Source organism: Sturnus vulgaris, chromosome 4, assembly GCF_052056855.1.
Source record: "Sturnus vulgaris isolate bStuVul1 chromosome 4, bStuVul1.hap1, whole genome shotgun sequence".
NCBI lineage: Eukaryota > Metazoa > Chordata > Aves > Passeriformes > Sturnidae > Sturnus > Sturnus vulgaris.
This window is the reverse complement of record NC_142246.1, coordinates 44,941,830-44,968,761: the sequence shown is the minus strand read 5'-3', so window position 1 is coordinate 44,968,761 and position 26,932 is coordinate 44,941,830. Positions and strand designations below refer to the sequence as shown.

The 26,932-nt window shown below is 42.7% G+C and overlaps 2 protein-coding genes across 16 annotated transcripts in view; both read left to right on the top strand.

Annotated features, from left to right (window-relative positions):
- MFHAS1 (multifunctional ROCO family signaling regulator 1) overlaps positions 1 to 26,932 on the top strand; it is a 105,861-nt gene that overhangs the window by 29,732 nt on the left and 49,197 nt on the right. For 6 of the 12 annotated variants that reach the window (XR_015803228.1, XR_015803233.1, XR_015803232.1 and 3 more), the window contains exons 2-3: positions 147 to 273; positions 3,646 to 4,878. Coding sequence is in view for 4 of the 12 variants with exons in the window: in XM_088163747.1 (XP_088019873.1) it covers positions 147 to 273; positions 3,646 to 3,778 (260 nt within the window). In the remaining 8 variants the exon portion in view is untranslated. Of the gene's footprint in view, positions 1 to 146; positions 5,847 to 26,932 lie in introns of those variants that run through there. The other 6 variants (XR_015803234.1, XR_001403963.2, XM_088163747.1 and 3 more) reach the window with 6 other exon arrangements.
- Positions 4,738 to 16,702, top strand: ERI1 (exoribonuclease 1). Of its 4 annotated transcripts, none has more exons than XM_088163752.1 (7): positions 4,738 to 4,878; positions 8,579 to 8,754; positions 10,857 to 11,067; positions 12,404 to 12,487; positions 13,151 to 13,260; positions 14,336 to 14,450; positions 15,641 to 16,702. In XM_088163752.1, the coding sequence occupies exons 2-7, from the start codon at positions 8,702 to 8,704 to the stop codon at positions 15,881 to 15,883; spliced, it is 816 nt and encodes a 271-aa protein (XP_088019878.1). In that variant the 5' UTR covers positions 4,738 to 4,878; positions 8,579 to 8,701; the 3' UTR covers positions 15,884 to 16,702. The 4 variants fall into 4 exon arrangements, with proteins under 4 accessions (XP_088019878.1, XP_014743758.1, XP_088019877.1 ...); XM_014888272.2 differs by lacking the exon at positions 4,738 to 4,878 and adding an exon at positions 7,784 to 7,914; XM_014888273.2 differs by lacking the exon at positions 4,738 to 4,878 and adding an exon at positions 7,826 to 7,914 and having other exon boundaries at positions 8,584 to 8,754.

Below are 26,932 nucleotides of genomic sequence, written 5' to 3'. Positions count from 1 at the left end.
CATTGCAGGACCAGTAAGCCCTCTTGCAGTGCTCTCCTGCATCTCTCATGGATGTTTACCTGGTGAAGGGGAGAGGAAGGGCATGCTAAAATAAAAAACTGCCTTGCTGATTCTTAAAAGTTTTCATTGTTTTCCTTTATTCACAGGAGAACTGCTGAGTCAGCCGAGACCAGAGGGATTGACGGAAATCATCTGTCCCAAGAACGGCAGCGAGCGAGTTAATGTTGCCTTGGTTTACCCCCCCACTCCTACTGCGATCAGCCCTTGTTCTAAGTGAGACCAGAAAGCAGACTTATCCCCTGTCAGTAGACACCAGAAATCCTACGTAAAACATCTCCTCACTAAGCAGTTCTTTCTGGATAGTAGCAGCCCCACAGCCTGGGGACTGTTCTAATTGTTTGTGGCTATAGACAGCCCACTCAGAGGATAAAAAGTACAATGAAATGGGCTGAGGTGTTCTCTGAGCTGTGTTGTGGCAGATGCAAGACACACATTGGGCAGGACAGATCAGGAGATAATGCAGTCATAGGTGAGTTTTGGTAGGATGGGACCTCAGGAGATTTCTGTACAGCCCCTTGCCAAGCAGGACAACTCTCCCAGGTAGGTCAGGTTCCTTGTATAGGTAAGGGTGTCATCCTTGGATGACAAGGATGGAGGTGCTACCACCTCTCCAGACTTTATTCTGGGACACAACGTCTTTCCTTTTGATCCATCTGAGTCTTCCTTACTATTTTATTAACTTGGTTTTCATTGCCATAAGATGCATTACTGGCTTGTGTTCAACGTGTTCTCCACCAGATCCCAAGCCAGCACAGCTCCAAGCTGTGGTGATGCATAGGATTGTCTTGTTGTAGGAGTAGAGTTACACAATTGTCCTTGTTGAATTTTACAGCACTGTTGTTGGTCCAGTCCTCCAACTTGGTGAGGTCCCCCCAGACAGGAGCCCTGCCCTCTGTATCTATATCTATAGCCTATATGTACTTCACTTCACAAAGTGGGAGTGTGCTTGGAAAACAGAGCTGTATTGTGGTGGGAAAAATGTGGAACAACACTCATAAAAGCAGCCAATGCCTTGGCTTTTTGATCCATGGCTTTTCCAGATAAACAGAAATTCAGCCATGGTCTGTTCTAATTTGACTGGCACAAGGGAATTTGGTAGGGAGCTTAGAGGAGCATGTGAGTGTCTTGCTGATGTCTGCTGCTGTGCTGTATGTGAATGCCTGTTACTGTCACTTCAGTGTCTTGACAGTAGCTTTAGATGCTGTTCTCTCTGTTCAGTACCCTCCCACTCCAAAATACCACTCCTGGTAGAGAATACTTCAGTGATGGGTGGTTGTTGAGCTGTGTGTGAAGGTGAGGTTGAAGTGCCCACCTGGGTCAGAAAAGCTGCTCTGACACTGAGCCACAGGTTGCTACTGCCTATTCATTTGGTTCTCCCGTGTGTGTGTGTACTTGGCACAGCATATTTCTAACCTGTAGGTGCCATTTTTGTTGTACTGTATTGTCAGGCTATGCCTCCTATCCTCCTTGTCCTCTAGCCTGCCTTCCACAACGTCTGTTAACTGTATCCCTGTTTCACAGTCACTCTGCTGGCGGGAAACTTGTGTTCTCAAAAAGGCCTGTGTTACTTTTACTTTACTTCATGCTCCCTATTTAGAAGCCTAGAGAAAATCCTTTGTCAGGTTGTTCATCACAAGCACTATGAACCCTGCTATATTACTTTTTCTTTATCCTTTCCTCTTCCAGATAAACTGTCACTGCTGGTGCCAAAGGTTTTCCACTGGGCAGAACATGGCTGATGTTCTGCATTGCTCCCATCTGTCCAGTTGTGGAGTTGATGCTGATGGGGATCAATGGGACTTTGGATGCTGAAAGAAATGCTGTGGGGCAGGGGCAGCTCCCAGGTGGGGGCCTCGTGGCTGGAATGGATGAAGTCATCTGGAGATTGGAGATGACAAGGCATGAAGGAAAATGATTGCTGCAGATGGCAGGGCCGCTGGCCAGAGGGAAAACACTGGGAATAGGTTTCTGTGGACCCACTGATCACGTGTTGAAAACCCATTTGGATCTCATGATGAATGTAAAAATATCCTTAGTATACCATTTAATTCAGACCTGCTTGGAGGAAGGTCTCTTGAAATGAGCTGTAGCGGGATTCCCTGGATTTGTTCCTAGACAAGTGAGTTTTGTGGCAGTTGGCCAAGGCTTTGCTGGGGAGCGGGTTTGTACTGTGAAGCCTTTAAAATTGCTCCACCACAAAACAGTTGGCTGTGTCCCATGCAGCAGTCTTGAGTGGAGGCTGGCAGAGAAGCAGGCTGGGACACATTTCCTGCCCAGTGTGCTCACATATGTTGTGCTATGAAGTGGTGAGGATGTGCTGTGATTATGCAGGGCAGTCAGTGTGCCTCTGGCACATGCTATTTCTTATCCCTAGTGTTAACATCATCCCTGAATAGCTGCTGGTCTGCCACCTCTGGAAGCTTTGGTACTGCCATTGTGGTACTCTCCGTGCATTGTGTCCACCACAGCACTAAAAATCTAGATCTTTGTCATCCTCCTAGGAAAGCCACCCAGACATCTTTGTGCAGAGATCTGATGAAACAGTCTGTCTGTGTGGTACAAACTGATCCTGATCCCCTTGGGCCAGCAGCCATGCTTCATGAGCAGCCATTTTCCCTCTCCAAATGTGGGAAAGGGCAGGCTGAGCACTGGTTCCAAAGTTCTGTTTTCTCCCCAGCTATGTGGCTTTGAGGACTTCTAAGATGTTGTTGTTAGTCTGTGCCCTGCAGCTGAGGCCTGGTAACTGTGCTGTCTGAGTCCTGCTCCATGCAAATATTTATTTAGTGTAATTCAATAAGAGGCAGGCATTTCCAGAGCCAGGATCCTTTCATCAAATGCTGGGGGAGGCCTGAGAGATGAGAGACTTAAAATACTTGTGTTAATGTACAGCTCCTAACACTTTGGGCTGTGATGGCAGAGCTGGGATGGGTGGTACAAGTCAGCAGGCAATCCCACCACTGCAAGACAGTGATGTGTCCTGTTAGGACCTGCTGCTCTTGCATAGATGATACTTCCTTGGTTTCTGATCCTTTAAATGCCAGCCTTATGTGCAAGGCTGTAAATCTTCCCATTAGCAAGAACTTAATGCTGGGAAAGCAGGGCAGAATCCATTTCAGCAGGAGATCCAGAGGCCAGGTAGAAGAAATCAAGCCATGTAGCTTACTTCGGGGGAAAAGCTGTCAAATAAAAGCTGGCAGCTCAGTCAGCTTCCTGTCCCTTCAGGGTATCATTCCAGCTTGAGAGGGTAGCTTGGGCTCAGATTTCATGTGTTGACCTGCTACCTCTGGCAATGAACCTTCTTACATCAGGGAGAATAATTAATTGATTGTGCATCTGTGTTGCTGTGGATAAACTGGAGACTCAAAATTGTCTGTGGTGGCTGGAGGAGGTGAAAGGGAGATGAGATCTTTGAATGATGCTCAGGAGTAATGCCAGGAAACGCCCTTGTCCTGAGTCCTGCTGCCCATGAAACATGCCTGGTACAGGGAGTACTTGTGTTAGAGCATTCCCTATTGTCACCTCACATGCTAGGCAGCCTTCTCCTCCTGTTTTGCTGCTGCTTATCTCTCTTTCCATTCTCCATAGGAAGAAACTAGCGATTTGTTGCTGTGGCGTTGCCTGGAAACCACATTGTAAAGAAACCACAAACTGGAATCCTTTTCCAGCCGGAGGTCTGTTTCCCAGTGTACCCATCTGGTCTGGGATGCGTGAGCGTTGAAGGAGTGAGAGGACAGAGCAGACGTCTTACAGCCTGCTCCTTGGGACCGCAGCCCTCCTGCCAGGGTGTGCCGCCTCCGTGGGAGCATTCTTTGGCCTTTGCAGATTCTTTGGCCTTTGCAGGCACTCAGGCTGCTGCAGTGCACTGAAACTGTAATGCTGGGAGTGTGGCAGTATTGAGATCAATCTAGTTGGAGCTATTTAATACAAAATGATGATTGCTCATCCACCCACTGTTTAGTAACTGGTGTAACTGTGTTTTCATCCAAATTTTTTTTATATGCAAAAGTCATTTAAATTTCTATGCAGTTCAGAAACATCTCTCCTTTGCAGTTGCCAGGTGGGAGATCCATGCAGGAGAACCAAATCAAGCGGCTCATATTACTTTTGATTTTAAGGATGCACCCTGGGATCCTCATACAGTGTCCCTTTGCTGAGCTCCTGCCTCAGGCTCCACTCAATATCCCTGAGCCCCAGGAATGAGGGGCCTGTATTTTTGAAGGATCTGTCATTTTTTGTGAACCAAAGCCACAAGGAAAGAGGGCTTGAATGCAGTGCCCTAACAGCAGATACCCGAGTTCAGAATATGTATTATGTTCCTGTTCTCGTCCCTGCTTGGAGAGTTACCAGACTGTTAGAGATGACTAAGGCCTCTGTGGAGCAGCACTCTGCAGCCTTTACTGAAGATGTCTTATAAAGAGGTCAGAAAGAACTGGGGCATCAGCTGTCTCCCTGTGGAGCTGACAATGAATTTAACTCCTTCGGAATAGGAGGAGAATCTCCTGGCAATCTCCTAGATGCCTACTTCACTCAAGATGATTCTACTGGTTTTACTTACTGGTTTGCAGACCCCTTGCTTGACTGGTTTTTGATTTCCTGCTGAAACTAATTCAGACAGGTTTGGAAGCAGAGCTAGCAAGCTGCTTTGCACTCCAGGACTTTCAGCAGCTGGAAGATGTCCTGGAGTACCTTGTGTTACACACTGAAGCAAAACCTGGGATTCAAACTTGCATCCGTCCAAGTGAAACTCCCAGGATAGCAGCTTTGCCTTCTGGGTTTTGAGGAATTGAATGTGACTAAGCAGCATCCAAATATGTAGAGGTGAGTGAGTGAGTGCAAAGGGTAATGCTGCACATCTAGGTAATTTTAGGGCTTACTGGAGTACTTGGAGTCTTCTGGCAACTGCAGAGGGTCCTGGGTGATGGGACACCTCTGTTTTAACTGTGCTATAAGCAAAAAAGTCAGAGAAGTAAAATTGTTGTTAGTCTGCCATAAGGCCAGAATGCCTTTGACTAGTCTCCTTTCATGGCAGTGCTATTCTTTATGCATTGTCTTTGCTCTGAGCTTGGGGGATTCAGCTTTAAAAAGTTAAACTGAAATAGAGCCTAGTTTGGGATTTACCCTGCCTTATGGTCTCTCAGATTAGATGGAAGAGACTGGGGGCTGCAGAAGCATGGGTCATCTTTTTTGCAGCATCCCCCATGCCACAGTTTCATGGTGGCTGTATAACTCAGTAGTGTATTTGGGCGCTGCTTTCCCAGGAACTCAAGATGTACTTGGCTGTACTGTAGCTTATGTGAGGTCCCTGTTCTCTTCCGCGTTGTAACTCTGAGGCAGTTAAAGTTTGTCAAAGCAGTTGAAGCTCCTCACTGTGAGGAGTTAGATTCGGTTGTGTCAAAGAGAACCGCAAATGTTACTTGGGAACTCACTAAGTGAGATGAAAATCCACTGACTCACTCCTGCAGAGACAGATCCCGGAACTCTGTTCCTCTTGGCGCTCTTTGGATGGGATCTTGGGTTGGCATCCTTGGAACGTCAGTGCCAGGAGGTGGAGATGCTGCACTGCAGTAAGCACAAGAAGAGGCAAGCAACTGGGCCTCAGTGTAGCACTCATCACACGCTTCATGGCTCAGTTCATGGACTGTAATTGCACGTATTCATATAATCTACATGACTGGGCAGGACTCTGCACACACACACATGCATGCCCAGATATACACATACCATACCCACACTTGCCCACACATCCTCACCAAAATGACTGAAAATAAAAGTGATCTCAATCTCCAGGAGGGTCCTGGCTGTGTGATTTGTTTTTCTTCTTGCAGCGCCTCCTTGGGCTCTAGCTCTGGAAGGGTCTGCACCTAGCTGTAGATCTGTGCTGTAGCAAAGTCACGAAGAGATTTGCCATTGAGTGAATCTGAGCATGGAGCCCCTTATTTAGTATCTATGAACCATTGCCCACTCCAGCAAGGCAGGTGATTTCTGAGGAGCAGCTTTTTTCCCCCACTACCTTTTAAGCTATTTTATGAGTTTGTGAGGCCAGCTCAGTGTTTCTCGTTGGTACCATCTTGTTTGCATTTGTGGAAGGCTTGATTCCCTGCTCACGTTCAAAGCAGGTTTTGGAGGCAGAGTAGCAGGGCAGGCGGTCCTCTGCTTGGCAACAGGGGCTTGTGGCAGCACCAGGAAGGTGAATTAAAAACGGGAGCAAATCCCACTGCTGCAGTGTAACCCCCTCTGGCAACTAAGCATCATCACAGCTGCTCACTCACCACCACCACCTCCTGGTGGGAAGGAAAATAGCAAAAAATGTAAAATCCATGGGTTAAAAGCAGTTTAATTAATAATGGAACCAAATTAAATATAATAATGCTAATGATAGTAATTGCAATGAAAGAGGAATAAAACCCAAGAAAGACAAGTGATGCACAGTACAGTTACTCACCACTCACTGACTGATGCCCAGCCCCTCCCCCAGTGATGGGGGATGAGTATCAGCAGCGCCCAGTTAACTCCTTCTCCTCCCCACTATTTATATACTGGGTACAATGTTCCATGGTATGGAATATCCCTTTGGCCAGTTCAGGTCAGCTGTCCTGACTGTGCTTCCTGCCAGCTTGTGCACCTTCTCACTGACAGAGCACAAGAGACTGAAAGGCTTAACTTAGAGTGAGCAACAACTAATTCATCAGTGTATTATCCACAGGATTCTCATACCAAATCCAAAAAACACAGCACTGCAGCAGCATCTTAGAAAGCTAACTCTCCCAGCCAAAACCAGGACGTGCACATAGCCCCAAGCACTTGTGTGTCTCACTTCTGTCATCACTCAGTGTGGAGAAGACGAGATGGATCTCTGTGGCACATCCACCAAAGATGACAAATGCTGCACAGCAGGTCTAGGAAAGGCGATGCTGGTGTGCCAGAGTGAGAGGGGATGCCTGACTGAGGGTGAGTGCTGGGGCCCCAGCTGCAGGGAGTAGATTCTGGGCTGTTTAGTGGCTGGCCCATGTGGAGGTATTGGTATGGTTGCATTAGTTGGGTGTCAGTACACATCGGCCTCTATCACTGAGGGATACTGGACTGCATTTCAGGACTGTAGGAAGCACCAGTGGAAAATAAACTGACCTGTGATGGATAGAGAGGCTTCACCCCTTTGCCTTCACCTCCTCGCCAAGAAGATCCAAAGAGCTTTACATGTCTGGTGCTACCCACCTCACCATGCTTGTTGACTTTGGATTAAGGGATATGGGGAACAGCAGGCACGGCAAATTCCCTGGCAGGAAGGGGCTAGGGGTCAGCTGCATCTTTCTGATGTCTGCGACCGGGCGCCCAACGCGCCACGGGTGTCCCAGGTCTGTGTTTCGCGAGCTCTGTGCAAAGTCAGTGCCAAGAGAAGGCGGACAGAGGCATAAATGAGGTGTCTGCCCAGTGTGTGTTTACCGTTACACGGAGAGAGCTTCCAGAGAGCTGCCGTGACCCCAAAACCCGAGGGAACTGCTGGGCAGAAGCCCAGGAGGGCTGAGGCAGGCGCAGGAGGCGGCAGTGCTGCGGCTGACGGGACAGCCGGGGGTGAGGCGGCCCGGGCACGCATGGCACATACCCACGACAGCGTTAGATGCCAGAGGGTAACGCCGGGAGCCGCAGCCGCAGCTCCTCGGGTCTCGCGGAGCCGCACGAACGCGGCAGCCGTGGCGGGGCCGTTACTCCGCCCAGGGGCGGGTTCCGCGCTCTCCCGCCCCCGACGGGCCGCCGTCCCTGCTGTCGGTTCCCGTCGCCACCATGGAGGAGCAGAACGAGAACCACCCACAGGCCGCCAGGGATGAGCCGGCGGCTGCCCCCGCAGCCTGCCCGCCGGTGAGTGCGCGGGACGGTAGGGGCTGTGCGGCCGGGCGGTGCTAGCCCCAGGTGGCGGCCCCTAGCCCGCTCTCACAGGACGGCCCGGCTGCCCGTCCGCCTCGGGCCTCGGGGCTGCTCGGGGCTCGCCCTCCCCGAGGAACGCCGCCGGTGCCACGAGCCTGCCCAAGGCCGCGCTATGTGCGCCCCACGCAGGCCGCGAACAGCGGTCGGGAGCCGAAGTGCACGTAGTTTTTCCTCTTGTTTATTGCTTTGTTTATCTTGCACGTATTGGGCAGCGGCCCGCGTGTTCCAGTCAGTGTGCATTCTGTTTAATTCAGTCGTCGAGAGAAATCTCGCTGCTCGTGAAGGCTTTGCCCGTTTGCGCCAGAGAACTCTTCCTCTTGAGATTAGATTGCGTATTCAACTTTTGTCTCCAAGAGCTGCTTTTCGGCATGGCTCAAGACACATGCATTGGTGTCCCTTTAATCTTTTTGTTGCTGTTTAGGAAAACAGTGCTTCAGAGCAGGCTTTAGAATTGATTCTCTTCCCTAAGTTCACGCAGTTTGATCACGGGTAACAGTGTGATGCTCTACTTCGTTCCCGGTGCCAAAAAATCGTGTGAAATGCTCAAGCATTTTGTTTTGACCTTCTTAAATTACTTCCTGATTTCTCTATCTTCTAGGGTAGGCAGCATTGTAGGATCAGTGATCAAGAAACTAATGGCAAAACCTCAGCTGCCAGTTCAAACGACTTCAGTGATCCGATTTACAAAGAAATTGCTGTAACCAATGGTTATATCAACAGAATGACCAGAGAAGAGCTCAGAAGTAAACTCGCAGAGTTCAAGCTTGAAACCAGGTTATTTGTAAATATATTGATTTATCTTTGAGAGCAGTAGAGTCATGACAGATGATTATTTTAAAGTTTAAAAAAACAGAAAGTGAAAAACAGACACAGCACCAGACAGCAGTTGTTTTATGTGCAATTTTGTTGCAGCTTTTGTTATAGGATTAATGCATACTGCTTAATATGTGCTGTCTCAGCTGGCAACCCAAAGAAATGAAAGGTACTGTAAGTTATTTCTCATCACTTTTTGGTCAAGAGGGAAAGAAGAACTGCAGTGGTCCTCAGGTGCTCAGGTGGTGCTGCAGACCTTCATCATATAGCAACTTGCTTCAGAACATCCATATTTTTTCAGTACTGATCTGATACTTGCTACAAACTCTGGTGATGGGGCTCGGGATATAATCAATTAAGACAAATACCTTTAGATGGAGCGTTTGCTACTGTGAATGCATGTGCTAGAAAAATGTGAAAAAATGGATGTATTATAAGCCGGATTTGTGCTCACTGGGGCAGAAGCAACGGAATATAGTGTAGTTCCTCCTGTACTGGAAATGACCTGCAAAACAATTCTGTGGCCAGGCGAACTTGAGATATTGTAAAGAAGGTCAGCTGAGAAAAATGTTATTTCTGTAGGCAGCAGGAATGAGGAAGTAGTGGTGGGGAGTTGATTGATTAAATTAATTTAGTGCCCCATGAGGAAAAAAATCTTACCATTACTTGAGAAAATTTTTGGTAAAACACATTACATTTCTATAGCTGTTTAGCCGTTTAAAAATTTAGCCTAGTTAAAAATTGAAAGCAGAATTCAAATAGCTTATGATATGTTTGTGGCCTTTTCTTAGATTGTAAGTTCTCTATGTGAGCTTTTAAATATAGTTGTAAACGCTGAAAGCTTAAAATTTCTCTTTTACCCAAGCTAGGCTTCTTTTGTCAATATATTCAAATAAGTCAAGTCAGAATATGTCTTACCTGTAAACAAATAGTGCATCAGTTCTAATGTAGAGAATTGAGCAGATTACCACACACCATCCTTTCCTTTGAGGTTTTTGTGATAGTCAATTGTTTCCTATTTTCAACTTTTTTTATAAGTTTAGTGAAGAAAGAGGTAGTTTCCCCCTCCATCAGCTCCCATACTGTCTCAGCTTTTAATGAACTGGTCACTGTCTTAAACTAGATCAGTAAACCAGAGTGAAGAAGAGTTATCTCTGCAGAAGCAGCTGATGTTCTCAAATGCATGTTTAGTAGTTTGGTTTCAGTTCTTTGTGGATTAGTGGGCTGCTTTTCTAATAGTGCCACTTGCTACATGTATCTCTTACAGCTTCTGTGATTTCATTTGCAGTGAATAATTTTGAAAATAACTTCCTTGAAAGGATAAATTATCCGCATTTATTCAGCTCTGGTTTGGTACATGATAGTTCTGGCATATGCACTCATATATTATAATATTTGTATTAAAAGGATGCAGCAAGTAACTTTAATCACTTGCCATGTGAATTTATTTATAGCCACAAACCTCCTGAAAAGCAGGATCTTCACCAGGAGGTTTTTCTTACAACTGAAATCTCAAATACTTTATTTTAATTGAGGTGTTCTAGCTCAATTTTAAATTTAAATTGAGAAAAATATAAAATGTGGACGTTTAAGATGGATTCTGTGTTATCTATGCCACTGATGCAGAAAGGCCTCAGGCATGAAACACTTCAGATAGAGGGCACAGAGGAATACAGGTGAAGCAGTACTTCTTCCAGGGCCAGAGGTCAACCAGGAGTAATCTACAAAGACTTGAGCTTTGGAAAGGCTTTGGATACCAAGTCTTGCTGAAGTAGAGGTGACTGCAGAGTGTCTCTGTGTCATGCTTCCCAGTCTATCTCTAGTATTGTATTGTGGGGGGTATCACAGCCTCTGCATTATCCTAGAAAATGGGATATAATGTAGTGTAAATAATGGGGATGATGCTCCTCTATGATAAAGTGGAATTCAGACTTCACAAGTGCTGGTATTCAAAATAAGGTTAATAAGTGGTGAACTCTCAAATGTTAAATGTAGCTTCAGTTCTATAACAAGGAAATAATTAAACAAGAGTGCCATCTTTGTCACTTTCCCTATTTCTTCAGAGGAGTGAAAGATGTACTGAAAAAGAGATTGAAAAACTATTACAAGAAACAGAAGCTGATGCAGAAGGAATACATTAATGGAGACAGCTGCTATGACTACATATGTGTTGTTGACTTTGAAGCAACATGTGAAGAAGGAAACCCACCTGAATTTGTACATGAAATAATTGAATTTCCTGTTGTCTTAGTAAATACACGTACCCTGGAAATAGTAAGTGATCTAATGGCTGTGTTGCTGTGCTGTTCTTTGAAGTAACTTGTTTGCATCAGAATGTCTAGGTTAGTTTTTAAGCAGATGTTGAACTTCATTAAAAATAGTGTACTTTTTATGTAAGGGATTATCTTCTGTGCCTCTTAAGTACAAACAAAACTTTCTCTTCTGAAAGCATTTACCAAACGATCATCCAAGTAGATCATTCTCCTGCTGTCAACTCCCTCTACTGATAAGAATTTCTCAGTTGTCTGTGTCTGCTCTTTCTTTCCCTGCTTTAAAGCCTACAAATCTATTTCTAGGACTCAAGGGATTCATTAAAAAAATAAAAAATGATTAATTTCTGTGATCCTGTTTGAGGCAATCTAGAAGACACTAATGCAGAGGTTTAGAAAGTGAGGTTGAAAGTGAACTCCACTTCTTGTCAGACTCAGCTGTTTCCACATTGTACCAAACAGACTGACAGCTGTATAACCTGATTTTTAACATACTTAGCAGGCATTTGTTAGCCTCAAGTGCTCTGTTCCAGTACAACTTTCTTTTAGGATAAACCACCCACTGCTTAACTGAAATTGAGTGATGCAGTGAAACAGAGGATATGTACATACCTCTGACTAATGGTTCATTTATGAAGAATGAATGGGAAGAGAATTTCCAGTAATCATTGTGATGCTACAATAAAGTATAACTGCATGTATGACTTAACAGCAGAAAAAGGATTGTGCAGATTACCAGGATTGTTTTTATTGCTCTTAGAGTGTTGGTTTTTGGGTTTTTTTGTCTACCCAAAAGTTTTTGTATAACAGCAGGGATTTGGGGCTTTCTTTTTTCCATGAAATTTGCCTTCATTCTTCACTCTTGTATTGCTCAGTTTCCCAGAGTGAGATTTTGTTTGTCTCTGCCTGGCGGGCATCCAGAATTGTAGGACTTGCCTGAAGCTTCTGAGGTGTGTGGCCAGTTGCTTTCTTTGAATTGCAGGTGAACCTTTAGAGATACCACCTTAAAAACCATAAGGTTTTGTTCATGCCTCTCACTTCTTTTTTCCTGACTCTCACTCTTCTTTTCCTAAATCCTCTGCTTTTTTGCACTCATTTTTCCCTCATTCCCACTCTTGGTGCCTACTGGCTGACATGTTCTGGTCGGAAAGCTATCTGTTCCGTTAGGAATCTGATGATGGCTAATCAGGAGGCTTACACTGACTCAGGAGGTGCACACTCCTTTTTGCCTGCAGCAGGACAAGTAGCTGCTGTTGCCTTTGGGCTGCAGGTGAGCCAGAGAAGTTGCCCTGCGGGCTGCATAGTGTGCTGCAGCTGAGCAATTGATTCTCCTGTTACAGGAGGACACCTTTCAGCAATATGTGAAGCCAGAGATTAATCCCAAACTTTCAGACTTCTGCATCAGTCTGACAGGAATAACCCAGGTAATTTGCACTTTTGTTTCTTCAGGAAGAAATAGGAAAAAAAGGGATGTGGTGTTGATGTTTTCAGACTGGTTACCTTAAATGGTAGTCTTTCATGGTTATTTTTCTGTAAGGCCTATTCTCTTAATCCTTGTTTTTTCCCTCTCCCAATTATCACAGAGCTGATTTCACTAAATTGGTCACTTTGTGGGGAAAATGACCTTTTAATTCACGTGGAGAAATTTAATCTTTAGTAGAGCAAAGTACCTTTTGAATTGCATCAGTTCCTCTCCTAAGATTTTTATTCTGAAGAGTTTAGAGTCTTAGGATGGCAATAGCTTGCAATAAGTGACTTAAGAAGGAGCCTGGGTTAAAAACTCAAAGGTTTTAATCCAAGTTCAACTGCTGACTAACCTTGTTACCTTTACAGAAGCTATTAGGAGGCTGGCACTTGTAGCAGTGCTTTTGTGGTGCTATTTTTTCAGTTTAGAAAACCCTGTCCAGTCATCTGTTAACATGTAATATGGTTTTGTAAAGATTTTGATGAAGCCAACTTTTTAATTGCCCATATACCAATACAATTTATACACTTAATGCTGAGGGATTTTTTTTATGAAAAAATGTTCCTTACTTTGTTGGTTTTTTGTTTTTGTCTTTTTGGGTTTGTTTTTTTTGTTCTCTTAGGACATTGTTGATAAAGCTGATATTTTTCCTCAAGTTCTGCAGAATGTCATAGAGTGGATGAGACAACGAGAACTGGGAACAAAGTATAGCTATTCTATGTTGACCGATGGGTATGTCCTTATGCACCCCTTCAGCACAATCTAAAACTGCAAAACCATGTTTAATATTTGTGAGAGCATTGCTAAAGATGGATTGGGATAATCCCATTTTGCCGGTTTTATTTTAATTGAAGCTTAAAGCTAAACTGAACTATTCAAAATGAAGCTTAAATCCATCAGATGGCGCCATTTCTTTCCTAGTGGTCTGTAAGCAGCAGAGTGATGCTGACATGAAGATTTTATCTTTCGTTGTTGCTGTAATTCTCCATTTATATCTAGCACATAATACCTGAAAATAACCCTCTGTAATTTTTAATTTTTAACCTGTAATTACAGTGCTATCTTTGGAAGCAACAGTAAATTTAAAAAAAAAGAAAATGCTAAAGCAAAGCTGATGCAGGACTGGTTATATTACTGGGCCTAAATGTCTCTATAATTCCCCTCCAGTGAAATTCCTCTGTGAAATTCCTTAAGGAAAATAGGTGCATTGAAATCTCTGTTGTATAGTTGAAATTGCATAGACAGCTAGAGAAGATGGGGAAAAAAAACTTTACTTTAACTTGCAGCTTACAAACTTGTTGGGGTGGTTCCCTTCAGGAAGGTGGGCTGCTAAATAAATAGGATTATAATTTCTTCACATTTTCATAGAGATCTGGTTTCTCATAAAACTAGGTGCAGTCTAGTTTCAATAGCCTACCTCAAGTAGAGAGATAAATGCATACCCAAATAATCAGGAAGATTTAAGGTGTCCTTGCTTCACTGAGGGCTGTGTAAGCATCTAATTTATTGGCAGTTTTCAGTGTTGATGTGGTAGGTGGAGTAGTTGGTGTGCTATTTTTTTTGTTTTAACTGTTGTGGACCTGAAACCATCCTGGTGAAAGTTGTGCTCCCGTAATTATTTTTTTCTCCATGATTAACAAATTCATATTAAAAAATTATTTACCATGACTATAGCAAATGAGCTTTTCCTAAACTCTTTTCCTTCTACTGATCTCCAGAGACAACGCAGCTTTTAGTTCTACAACTGTGCAACCTGTAGAACACAGGATTATATATGACTAATGTTTTCCTCTTTTGACTTTCTAAGATCTTGGGATATGAGTAAATTTTTGAACATCCAGTGCCGTATTAGCCGTATCAAATACCCTTCTTTTGCCAAAAAGTGGATCAATATTCGCAAATCATATGGGAACTTCTACAAGGTTTGTACAAATTGCTGTGTCTCTTACAGGAAAATTTGGTTTAAAAGTCTAGAATGTCCTGTTGTGCTTGACATACCTACTTGTGTAGTATAAAATTATAGTACTTAAACTAGTTGCCTGGTGCCTGATTTTCAAATGTGTTTCATGTGCAGATCTCACTTCACTAATCAAATCATATAATCTACTGCATTTTTATTTTAATCTTGTTTTTAAGAGTCAGGTTGTGCTCCTTGAAGGATTGTCTGAAAATGTTACACCGGTCCTCTTAGATTGAGTGTATCTTGAAGCAATTCAGCTAAAAAGACTGTCTTGATTTTTCATTTTTTTCCTGTTTTCATTCAATACAGTACAAAACTGATTTTTACCGCTACCCTCATATAGTCTTGACTTTTGACAGTGTAATGGGGACAGAGAAAGATGAGGATTTATCTACAGTTGAATCAAATTGTCAAGAGAAAAGTAATACCGAGTTCAGTGCTGGATCTTATTGCTGCTTTCTGTCAGACTACCATAAAATGAGTTAATGGAGATTCTAGCAACTTCCCAATCAGCCTACTCTAAAATACTTTTTTTGAAAGCTAATTTCAGCTAATGGTTTTCTTTTGAAGAGCTTTTTCATACTAAATATAACCGCTAAATAAAAAAGAGTGACATTTAGTAAGGAAAGAGCTTTACTTTGTGCTGGGCAAATGTTACAGGGTTGCTCTAGGTGTTGCTGATCAGATCCTGTGAAGGTTGAAGGCATTCAGGAGCTTGATGTGAGAATCAGGAGCCTGGTGCTTCTTTAATCACTTAGAATTTAAAAGGAAAACCAAACTCAAGATTCCCTCTGCAATGCCACTGTAGATCGTATTTATAAAAAATAAAATACCGTAAAACTTACCTAGGTCATGGCTTCCACCCTTGCCAGCACAAGTGTATCTTGAGCTGGTGCTAGTAAGAGGCTCTTGACATGATCCCAGGTCTAGATAAACTCCTGTTGACTATGTCTCCTATGTAAAAATGAGAGTGTCTGTCTCACCAAGGTGCTTTGAAGTTAAATGGTTAGCGATCTGACAGAAGTCAACATGAAAGTAGTATGTGACTTAAGTAGACTTAAAATCTTCGTGTTTCTACTGCCCCATGTTAGATTAAAAAGACTTGGTTGGTACCAAACCTAATCCTTGAATGTTACTTACTTTCTCCATCAGGTTCCTAGGAACCAGACCAAGCTGACAATCATGCTTGAAAATCTGGGCATGAATTATGATGGGAGACCTCACAGTGGACTTGATGACTCTAAAAACATAGCAAGGATAGCTATAAGGATGCTGCAGGATGGCTGTGAACTGAGGGTGAATGAGAGAATTCACGGTGGACAGCTGATGACAGTCTCCTCCTCAGTCCCCTTAGAGGGAGCTCCTGCTCCACAGATGCCCCGCTACAGAAACTAGCAGTTCAGGGTTCTGTCTCGGGAGCTGCCGTCATATACCCGTTAAAGACTCCAGATCTTATTAAATGGCCACTTCTGCCAGCATGTCTGCCATGCAGAATCCTAAAGCACCTTAACTAATCATCTCTGTTGAAATAAAGAGGAGCATGGAAGCTGTTTGTTCTTTGAAGCATCGTACAGCAATTTCTTTTTGTACTGATGACTTCTGTTTTTGTTTCCAACTTTGCTAGCAGTGAGGATGACATCGAATCCAGACAAAGTGTTAAGCTTTTAAGAATGTGTAATTTGAACACCTGCTAAGAGAGATTGGGCCTGTGTGCTGCTGTTCTGCCCCAGCCTGTGGGCAATATTTGTTCATTGTGATGTACTCCAATGATATCTAGCATCTGCTTATTCAATGCACACAAATAAGCCATTCCTGGAAGAACTGAAAGAGCAGTGGTTGTGCTGGCCCTTCCTGATAAGGAGCTCTGCTAAGGGTTCCTTCCAATTTTTTGATTTTTTACAAAGTCTAGGAGAAATGGGTGTGCATTCATCAGTTCTAAAGCAGTAGAGGAGTACTCTGTTATTTTGGCTTCTTTAATAAATATGTTTGTCTCCTTCCCCATCAAATGTAAGAGCTGGATGTTGAATAAAAATTTCATTAATGTAGTATGATGGTATTTTTCTAACCTGTGTTTCAAAAGAGAAGGTTCTTCAGATTTTCACTTTAAGGATCTCATCTCCTATTCCTGCATACCTGCCCTTCATTTAATGTTTTTATACACTATCAGCCATTTGGTCTTTAAAATGAGTGAAATAAAAGTAAGTTCAAAACATGCCAGGTTGTCAAAATTTCATGCGCTGTGATTATTATATAAAACAAAACAGGAAGCTTCTCAGTCATGGCTAAAGACATACTCAGCTATTTTTGGTATCTTCTTGTGCCTCTGACACCATGAAGCTATGCCTTTATTAGAAAATCTAACATTGGAATATCAATGTAATTTTATTATTAAAGGCCACAGCTAATTACTAGCAGCTTCTGCTTTCTCCCCAGGCCTCAGATAAGATGATATTCAAAAGAGGCCAAAGTATTAATTTGCTTTGTCTCCATGGGCTATTGTAAAGTGCATCATTAATGTGATCAACTTTGCGTTAGAAGGGCTTATTCTGAAAAGTGGAATAATACATTTTAGTTGCTCTTAATTAAAAGAAAAAAAAAAAAAGACATTTGCTATCCCTGTATTACAGTTTACCCTTTTTACCACCTACATTCAGGACACAAAATAACCAATTAATAAACTTTGTTAAGAACACTGACTGTTTGACTAATCAAACTCTTCCCAGCCCCACTTTACTCTTCTGACTGTTAAACCTCCTCAATGGAACTGTGAAAACTTCCACTTTAAATTCATGCAGGAGGGAGAAGTGTTAGTCAGTTCTCAGTTGCTTCATTTGATTTCTTTCTTGAGTCACAGATTTGGACAGTCGTAACAGCTTCAGAATTATATCTTTTGGGGGTTTTTTGTTTGTTTGTTTTCCCCTGAAAGCAGATAGTTGTTCTCTTGTAGAGTTTTGTTGAACTTTACAGTTGTTTTTCCTTTTGTAGCCATACATGATGGATTTTCACAAGGTAAAATACAAATCTCTGATGTGCTTTCTCCTAAAATACCATTTATCTGTCAACCCATATTTTGTACAAATTCTTATTGACATGCTTTTCGCTATAGCGACTGTAGTATCCTTTTTTTCTGAAGTGTCATGGTAATTTACTTTTTTTGTGTCTGAGTTACTGTTGTGCAAGTTTTCGTGACGAAATTAAGTCTAGTTCAGCAGATCTCCCCTGGGCATGGTGGCAGCTAGAGACTTTATCACTAGTCTTTATTTACAGGTCTGGAACCAGGTTCACAGTCAAATAAGCAACTTTTATTTGTTACAGATTATACTACAGGTTATAAGACCTGTTGTAATTGTGCATCATTTATTTTGAGAGTTGTTTATTTTTGCTAAGTAACTTCAAAAAGATGTTTTGAGAAAAGGATTAAATCATAACTGTTTTCTGTATACTTCTTGAGTAGCTTGGGATGTTTTTTATCAGTGAGATGCAGAAATCAGTAGAATCTTTCCAGATACTATTTTATCTGTTGGATTACTGTCAAATTGTAAGGTGTATTTTCACAGAATATTTGATTCTGTGATTTTGAGATTAAGTGAATTTTAACAGTGTTTGCTGATTTGTTTGAAATGTAAACAAACTTATTAAAATAATTTCATATTTTTAAACATGTCAGGTACTGAATTTGGTCTGTAAAGCATGAGATGATTTCAGCAGTCTTGGGGGTCTTGGCATTAACTCAGCTCATGATTTGTCTTCTCTAGTGGACCAGCAACATGGCTGGGTGGCTTAAATCCCATGCATGTGACTAGTTCACAACATTTGATGAAATAAATTTTCCTCGATACTTCATACCACAGGGGAAGGATACACTTGAGAAAAAAAATAGTTTGTTGATTTTACTAGTGATTCTCATATTCAGCCAAACAGTGTTTTTTCAGGTTGATTTCATTTGTTCATCCAAAGAAACTTGCTGAGAGCATCTGCTGTAATGAATATTTTAAACTATTAGAGGAGTCTTCCCATGCTGGAAAAATTGACAACTATGCAAAGAACAGTCCATTCTCTTTTTTATGCAGAAAAAAGCATGCAGACATTGATTGCCTTGATGATCGAGTAAGAGGCTTTGTTCTGTTGTTGCTTTTTATTTCACATTTCAGGAGCTGTACTTGAGCAATTCTACTACTGCAGGCAGCATTTGTGGAACAGTAGCAACTTTAACCAAAGGGATTGCAGACTAATTTCAACATGAGTACTTTCAAGTAAATTTCTTAATATATATTTATATAAACATGAGAGGGATTCACAGAATCTTGGGGTCATGTTAGGGAAAAACGTTTCTCAGACAGGTTAAATAGCAATAGCCTGGCTGTCTCAGTGAGCAAATGGGAAAGAGAGGTCACAACAGTTCATAGCCTCCTATTAACTCCTTGTGAGGTGTGGCTACAGGGGCCACTCACAGCAGGTCAGCTGTCCACAGAAACTGCTTTTGCCTAGGCTTGTCTGATAGTAAGGTAATTTAATAATTTGGTCTAACAAGTTGTTAGTTGTTTCCATATTTTGTTGGAAATTAACACTGCAATGAGGAGGGGGCTGCTCTTAGCAGTGGAAATAAGTAAAAACCTCAGTTCACCTTACATTCTCATGCCCTTGGAGAGTTCTCGGCATTTACCTGCAGGCCCTGACTGCTCTTTGGTCAGCTTGAGTAAGCAGTGTTTTTTCACTCATTTCTCTTACCCTACACTTCCATGGCTGTTTTTAATTCCTCCTTTTCCCTTTTTCTTCCACTATTGAAAGCTGTCTCTTCTGGAGGGAAGTTTATGCCAGATAAGATCTGTGTATGTTCTTTCTAATAACAACCAACAGGGCCTTTATAAAGAAATTGGAAGTCTTACATGTGGAGGGTAGAGGAGACCCAGTTACTAACAGCAGGCTTTTGAAATGGGCTAAATGTATAGAACATCATTCTGCTGCAACCAAGATCATTCCAGCCTCCTTTCAAGGACTTCAGGTTTGGCAGCCCCATGGGGTGGTAGTGACAGCTCACCAGGAAGATTCCCCAGGTGGAGATACATGAGGTAGCCAGGTGTGGTCAGTACATGCTTCTCCTCTGCATTGTACTGAGCTGTGGCCTCAGCTGAAAAGCCATGGTTGGGAGCAGGCTAATACTTCGTTCTAGAACACCTTCATCTAACAGAAAATGGGGTTCTGATCTGCAAGTATGGATGCTGACAAGGGTTTAGAGGTTGAGCAGTTGCTTCCCTCTTGGGTTCTTTCTAGTTCAGTCCTTTCACATTCACTGCCTCCAATGCTGACTGGCTTTTGCCCTTTTTAAACTGGAGAACTTGGTGTTGTGGGAGGAAAACCTGAAACACCTTAAGGGCAGTGCTCTTTAAACTAAAGGAGTATGCCTGCTTTGCACTAAAGCAGCCCCATATGGAAGAAAGTATTTTTCAAGTGAATGTCAAGACTCTTTATGGCACAGCTGACCTCTGGGTGTGTTCTGATTAGAGATGTGATTCTATGGCTCAGGCATGTGTCTTCTCTGTGGCCACTCAGTTCAGGAGTGCCCATGGGTGGCACCATGTCCTGTTCCTGTGATCTTAGTTTGATGTGGGAATGACTGCACATCTTAATTTTAAATCTTGTGATGTTGGCTGCAGATATATCATGGCAGGGTTTTTGCCTACTTTCCTGGCTAAATTAGTGGTAATTGTGAGGTTTTGCTGTTTGAAGTGAATGGTAGTAGTGGTCTTGCATTGGTAAAGTACTTGCAGGTGATTCTGGCCTCCTTTGTTCATGTGTCCTGTTTCAGTGATGTTAATTTTTAAAGAGCACATGTAGCTAAATGGATCTCTATGAGTCAGAGGTCTCCCAATAAGCAGGAATTGCTTCATTGTGGTTGTGTTCAGGTTTGGAGTGGCATGCAGGACCTGGGCTGTGAAGCATGACACACCTTCCCAGAGAGTCCCATGCTGAGCAAAATTTATTTCATATTAATTCCTAGCTTGAATTGATAAGTAGTTGCATACTTATGCTCTGTGCAGCATGAAAGCACTTTATATGTAATTTAGAGGCAGGTGTAGCAGCCAGCTGTGAGGCTCCATGTGCCCTTCTTTGCTCACTTGGAAACACTCCGATGTTTGTGATTCATTTCCATTCATGCATATAGGGAAAAGATGACAGAGGACTAAAACAAAGAGAGAAGTGACATTTTACTAGTAGATTTAGGCAGTCTAGGCCAGATATTACCTGTCCATATGAGCGTTTCATACAGCTGAACTTTGACAACAGGCTCTTTGCGATGCCAAGCACCGTGTCCAGAGAGGGTGACTGATTGCTACTGTACTGAGCTTGGCTGTGTTTAAGCACAATCTGGGTTACACCACTCTCGGCAGTCTTCAGTAAACAGACAGACCTGAAGATAAGAAGCATTTATTTGAGTTGAGAAGCCTTGGAGGGGCACAGCTGGAATAGAAAGCAGGCTTCCTGCATTGGCAGGAATTGTGGTGCCTGCAAAGCCTATCTGTTGGTGTTCTGCAGATCTCTGGGAGCCGTTTTCTTCAGCTATGTTGAAGCTTTGTTTTTCGCCCTGTAAATCTGCCGAATCACGTGGGCATGTTTTTTCTTTGGACCCTTCTCAAAAACTTCACATTTGCTGGTTTTGGAAGCTGGCTTCTCTGAAATTTGCTGGTTCACTCCTTGTTCTTGCTTATTTTGCATACATGAAATAGTCCTCTGACCCTGCGTGTACTGATTTTCTAACAAGCCATGTCTGGAAGCAGCTGTACTCTGCTGTAATCCTGTCTGCACTGCTGGCCTCGCTGTTATAAACAGATCTTACAGAAACCTTATCAGACCAGGGACTGCTGCCTTGTGGAGTGCAGTGTTGGGGTTCCTGAATGCTGCTGTGTTGGAGTGTGTAAAACAGAAGCCTCTCTGAGTCCCTCAGAGAGAGAACAGAATGCAGGGATTGAATTAAAGCTTTTAGAGAAATTAAGATATATTAAGCCACACAGACATGAAACGGAAGTGTAGGCTTTCATTTTAAGTGAGTAGAAATATTATTAAGTTACATAGACATGAAGTAGAAGCCTAAGTTTTAAGTAAATAATAATATGCTTTAATTGCCTTAAGAGAGTAAAAAGCCCTAGAAAGTAGTGTAAAGTTTAAGCTTCAGTAAAAGTCCAGACATAATGAAAACATAGTAAGAATATTGCTTACATTTTTAGATAGAACAGATAGAACCATTTGCATGGATAAAGCTATATGTGTAAGTTATGTGCAAGAATTAACATCACTTTTGTATTATAGAATTAGGATTCTAATAGGTTTAGAGGAAACGTTTTAGGTTCGTGGTTTTAGATCATTGGATGATTTATGAATAAAAATCTCCTGTTTTGGGGTGGAAAAGGCATCCTCCATCATCATCATCACTACCACCACACATTGAAAAAGAAGCAGAAGAACAAGAAGAGAACAGAAGAAGAAACACCAGGGAGCTGCTCCCTCTGTCTGAGACTCTGTATCAAGCAGCTGCTGCTCCTGCCTCTGCTCAGGACTCTATACCAGGGAGCTGCTTCTCCTGCTTCTGCTTGGGACTCTATGCCAAATAGCTTTAACACGGACTTTGATAATCTGAACTCAGCCTTTGAGACTGATGTGCCTTTACCATAAACAACTTTACAGCAACCAACAACTACTCTTGTCTCTTTGAAGACCTAAACCCATGAAAGTCTCGACACTGCTGCAGCCATTTAGCAGGCACCAGCAGTAGGGAAGACAGTATAAGTAAATGGAGAATCTATTGGCTTCCTTCACATGTCATGGCAAATAGCTTACAGCAAATTCTCATGGTTTAATGGTGTTTTCATTCATGTGTGCTATCACATGCACATCACTGAAAGTGCTGCCACCGTTAGAGATTTAAAATCATGGGAAGGACAGGGTAATTTTGAAACTAAATGACAAATTAGATTTGTGATGGGTATTTGTCTGATTGATGTTTGTTTCCACACTAGAGCTGCATTGGTAAGTGTAGCATCATGTGGAGGAGGTAGCATGATGCTTTACTAGATTATGCAAGTAAGTTTGTTCAAATGTCTTTGATTTTTGTGATAGACTGTCATTAGTCATCAAGCATGGAAAACTTTGTGTTCGCCTTGAAAGATGAAAATAGCATTTTTTTATAACTTATAAAAATCTTTAAAATTTTGTATTTGAGGGATTGGGAAGATGAAGAGGTCTACATATGGTTTTAACATAGCAGGATGAAGTTTTCTTCCACTCTAGTCTGGGAGATGGTGATGTCCCTGCAAGTATTGGATCAAGGCTTCCAAAATGAATGATCCCCAGACAATGCTCTTCCACTATGAAAACATAATAATTGTAAAAGCCTATGATTTAACTCCCTTTCAGGCAGAAAAAAGAAATGCTGCCATGCTGTCCTCCAGCCAAGAGACCTGCCCCACCTTGGTGAATACTGACACACACACTAGAGTTTTTGTTGTTTAGTGACATGGTTTGGCAGAGAGTGAATAAACTCCTCTGTGCTTGGCTTATTTAGTCTGCGCGTGAAACATTTCCATAGACGTTGTAACAGATGTGTCGTTCTGGATCAAACTTCTGTCTTGAGCCAAGACTGTAGAGCTGTTTTTCTGAGTGAAGAGGCCACAAACCCTCTTGGTAGCTGTGGTAGTGAGCAAAATGCTTTGAGGTAGAAATATCAGCTTTTGTGTCTGAGGGATGAAGAGCATGGATCTTGGCTGTGTGCCGCTGGATATAAAGGAAGCTTGTCCCACTTATTCATACTGGATATGAAATGTCTTCACATTTTAACAACTGAGTTGGTGGCTGCAACCACATGGCCATTGCTGTGGGGAGCTTTCCATCTGTTCCTCCTCTTCTCCCATCTCAGAATATTTTTTTTTAATTGTGCCAAAACTTCTTGAGCACATCCTGCAGTTCAGCCAGTTCCTTGTGCTCTAGAGCCATATATGCAGTTGTAATCTACAAGTGCTTCCCCCACCCCTAATCTTTGAGTTTTGGAGCATGTGTAGAAATGACTGAATTGTCTTCATGCACTCTAGCTGACCTTTGTTCCTCTGTCCACACCACCTAACTTCCAACCTGGCAGACTACCACTGCTCTGTTCACTTACGGATTTTTTTTGGCAGGACAAAGTGTCTATAATATACATACCTTGAAGTACAATGGTCTGCTTTCTGTCCCCCTTTTGCTTTGCTAGTCAAGCTTTCCACTCTGTCCTGCACCAGCTGTGCTCTGCATGTCTAGGATACAGCTTCCATTTTGTTTTATCTCTTTCTTCCTCTGCTTTCCTATGCTGTGGTCCTGACCATGGCATTTTACCATAGTTAAGCATCTCCTCACTGTCAGACATATAACCTCTCAAAGCATGTGCTGAGCCCTGTGGTTGCTTTAAGGAAATGGAACAGGATAGTGACTTTTTGACACTGACCATGGTTTACAGGAAAGTTACTAGCCCTGTCCTAAAGAGGAAATCCAGGCTTAGAATTAAATTGCTATTCAAGTTTTTGCAATGACTAGGGAACATGCTAGAAATGGAAACCAGCTGCCTTGTATCCCCAGCTGCTGTCTTCCCTAAATCCTCTGTTTCTTATTAGTAGGCAGAACCTGAACTCATTCCCTCTCAAACATTTTAGTATAGGTTACCACCAGAGGAAAAAGATGTGCCACTGCTGTTGTAATTTTGGCTGAGCTCTTGAAGACAGGCCCTTGCCTGAGAGAATTCTACACAAGCTCCTGGTCTCCAGAGCAGCTGGCTCTGCATATCCTCTCTGGACAGGCAGGATGTGTCTTCTGCAAATGCTTTCCTGAGTCACGGGGCATTGCAGTCTGCCCCGGCTCTAGTACTGAGACTTCCAAGAGCTCTGAGTGCATGTAGTCACTTCAGCTGGCAGCATAAAACCCTCTGGACTGTCTTTGTGATGACTACATCAGCAATTGCTCCTCAACTCTCTTATGCTGCTAGGAGTTGTAAAGATTAGTGGAAGACACACTGACATGAATGGAGAAGGAATGTCTAGAAGCATCAGAAAGAAATAATTAGAGGTGTCTGAGGATGATGGTATTGATGGCACATGTGTTAGCAGGTCATCAAAATCAGCACACCTACAGCTCATAGAATCCTAGAATGGTTTGGATTGGAAGGGGCCTTAAAGATCATCTAGTTTCAGCTCCTCTGCCCTGGGCAGGGATTCTTTCCACTAGATCAGGTTGCTTGAAGACCCATTCAAACTGGTCTTGAACACTTCCCGGAATACTTACATGGAATGAACAACAGATAGCCTAAGACAAGACAAATCGGAAATCTCAAGGCATAAAAGTATGCTGGTTAGATAATAAAGGGCTGGCATTGCCGCAGCTATTTGTTGAGATAAAGGGACAAAAGACAGTATATCCTAAAGATTCACAGAGCTAGGACAAGATAATCCTAGTGTTATAGTTATGCCAGGATCCTCTACCAATCCATGTTGTTTGATTTATTTTGGCTCCATGAAAGCATGAAAATTGGTTTTGGGAGCATATATGCAGACAAATCCTCAGGTTGCAGGGTGTCTGTAGATAATGTCTTGGGTCAAAATACAGGATGTGACCAAAAGTATGTATTCTATCACCATCTATTGAAACCAGGAGGGGCAGTGATCCTTTTCTCCAGGGCAGATAGCTTCTGTTAATGGGCCATCTGTTAAAACCAGGTGGGGCAATATTCTTTATCTTTTCCACAACCTATCCTTCTTCCAGAAGATATCTTCTGTTAATGGGCCGTTGAGTCCCACTGCATAGCTGATAAAATTACATCATCCCACTGTGAGATGCTTCACACAGGGAGAGGAGCCAAGCATTTCCTACCCCGATAAAACGTGAGATTTAGAACACCAAGGCAACCTTTCCACACTGGATTCCAGAGAAAAACCTGACCCTTCTACATCATCACTGGACCTTCAGAGGAAAACTGCACCCTTCTTCAAAACCACTGCTTCAACAGAACCTCATGTGTCACTCCAGGAGGACTGCAGCCACCATTTAATCAGACTCCTACCATCACCCTGACTGACAGGGTGTCAGGTTGTATTCTGACTCTGTCAGTGTTTTGAGTTTGTGTTTTTGTATTTTTATTTTAATTTTTCCTAGTAAAGAACTGTTATTACTATTCCCATATCTTTGCCTAAAAGCTCCTTAATTTCAAAATTATAATAATTTGGAGGGAAGGAGTTTACATTGTCCATTTCTTAACAACACCTCTCTTTCAAACAAAGACAACCATTTAAGATGCAGGAAAGGCACCGATGACTTACTGCATTGTACGGATCCCACACAATACAGAGGACAGTCTGGCTGTGCTTGGAGCCCATCCTTCCAGAATCTACGAACATGAGAGAAAACTCAAAAGACGACGAGACTGTAGAGTCCTACTGCAAAACAATTTTGTTTATCCACTCTGAAGGGTACAACCTAAATGACAGGCTTTGAAATGGAAGAGGAGTCTGTGAGTCTTTCCAGATGCAGTGTACGGAAGTATGATGGAGCTTGCATTTTCAGCAGAGTTTAATGGTAAATGGAGACCAGCTAGGAAGTTGTTTTGTCAAGAAGACTGAAGGATGCCTGTTGATTAGAAATGGTTGTCACTTGCTGTATTTGCCGTAGAGGTACAGCTTTCAATCTAGTCCTGCTCCAATTCCACTTTATTTCTTCCTGTCTCAGAAGAGCTTGGCACAAACAACACGGAAGCCTCTCTGTCTTAAGGTCTTTAAGAATTAGACCTGTAAGGCCTGCTAAGGGAAAGATTTAGCTACCTAAACAGAGGTGTCTGGTGCACTCTGGTATCTGAGCTGTCTGCACAAAGCATGTGGGACCTGCAGGACCTCCTATCTTCTGAAGCAGCAGCTGGAGGCCAGCCTGGAAGCCTGAGACATTTCCAGTAGCGCTGCTGCTCATACCTGTGTGTAGGCACTGGAATGGTGTCCCTGGAGCAATCCCATGGCCCAATCAGCTTAACAGGAAGAGGCAGGTACTGCCAGAGGATTCACTGTCCCATTGGTCTTTGCTGCCTCTTTATATGACTTAGCTGGGTGGTGGAAACTGTGCTGCTGCGCTGCTGCTGGTGCTGTGCAGCATCCAAGCTTCCACAGAATCTTCACTAGAGAGATGGGGATTTCAGGTAGCCAGGAAAGGGAATGCAATTGTGAGACCCAGACATGATCTCCCAGACATCAAAGGCTTTGGGAAATGGGGATGTATTTCTCTTCAGCTCACTCACTAGCCTTCCCAAAAAGCATGGGAGGAAGACATCTGGATTTAGGTGTTTTGTTTCTGCACTTCAATGAAAATTAATAGTGACAACTGTTCTTTGATTGCTAAGGCTGAGATCATTTTCTACTATACTTTGCACTTTGCACAGGGGTGGTGGAG

Excerpts from the sequence above, each read along its gene's own strand:
- ERI1 (XM_014888272.2), top strand. The coding sequence starts at position 7,840 with ATGGAGGAGCAGAACGAGAACCACCCACAGGCCGCCAGGGATGAGCCG. Across the intron at positions 8,755-10,856 it reads GAGTTCAAGCTTGAAACCAG|AGGAGTGAAAGATGTACTGA; the intron begins GTTATTTGTAAA and ends CTATTTCTTCAG. Across the intron at positions 13,261-14,335 it reads TATTCTATGTTGACCGATGG|ATCTTGGGATATGAGTAAAT; the intron begins GTATGTCCTTAT and ends TGACTTTCTAAG.